Here is a 981-nt window from a genome sequence, read left to right as displayed (position 1 = left end):
ATGGAGAACACCAAACTTCCTCCGACCAGTCCCACGTCGCCAACGACCGGCTTCTCCGTTCCCAATGCCGAGAAAATCGATGGCTTTCCTCGGCGCTCCATGCGCAGGGCCCGGCAGCGGCGTTCTCACAGCTCCTCCCAGTTCCGGTACCAGAGCTCACAGGTGGAACTAACGCCATTGCCCCTCCTCAAAGGTAGGTCTCGCAGCGCCGCGGCAGGCCTTCGCCCCCGTGGCCAAGAATCAAAAGCTAATCTCCCCTTAATGCAAATGTGGCATTGACCTGATGGAATCCATTAAGTGGGACATTAGGTCTGATGCCACCATCTGTCATGATTTCATGGTGTTTTCCAATCTGTCACAAGCGCTTTATGCCCAGTAATTGTTTTTATGGCATGAAATGACGGGGCAGCGCATGGACTGTGTGTGTCCTTTAAGAATAGCCCTTTTGGTGAAACTGGTCAATGAGCTCCTAAAAGAACATGGAAGATGTGGTCTACATAATGAACAGGCTATATAACATGGCTGGAAGTCAGGGGAGGGTCATGCATAAATCTTCACTACAACATTTGTCCCTGGTGAGGCCCTCAAGGAGGAGGCTGAGAGGATGATGAGGTTGACCTCACTGTGTCATGGAAGTTGAACCCACAGTCAGTGTGTGGCGTAAGTGTCTGTGAGTGTGTGTGTTTGTAAGTGTGTGTGTGTGTGTGTGTGTGTGTGTGTGTGTGAGTGTGAGAAAGTGTGTGTATGTGTGTACGCATTTGTGACGGAGACAGAGGGTGTGTGTAGGAGAAAGACAGACCATTTTGAGAGAGTGTGTGTGTGTGTGTGTGTGTGTGTGCCTGGATGTGTGTGTGTCTGAAGGGACGGCTGCTCAGTTTACTGTGCACTCAGAGGTCAGGGGAGAGTAACTCTGAGAGGTCGGGTGGAACGGCACACAAATGGGACGGAACAGGTCTGAGAGCAGCCTTTCAGTCTGATGGA

General features: G+C 51.4%; 1 protein-coding gene across 1 annotated transcript in view; it reads left to right on the top strand.

Annotated features, from left to right (window-relative positions):
- The window catches only part of LOC308372220 (serine/threonine-protein phosphatase 2A 56 kDa regulatory subunit beta isoform-like), a gene marked incomplete at both ends in the record, with an annotated part of 27404 nt that continues 26423 nt past the window's right edge, over window positions 1-981 (top strand). The window contains one exon of the mRNA XM_080847355.1: window positions 1-193. Within this exon, the coding sequence (XP_080703481.1) occupies window positions 1-193 (193 nt within the window). The remainder of the gene's footprint in view (window positions 194-981) is intronic.

Source organism: Sprattus sprattus (assembly GCF_963457725.1).
Source record: "Sprattus sprattus genome assembly, chromosome: 1".
NCBI classification, from domain to species: domain Eukaryota; kingdom Metazoa; phylum Chordata; class Actinopteri; order Clupeiformes; family Clupeidae; genus Sprattus; species Sprattus sprattus.
The sequence above is the reverse complement of the archived record's forward strand: the minus strand, read 5'-3'. Positions and strand labels throughout refer to the sequence as shown.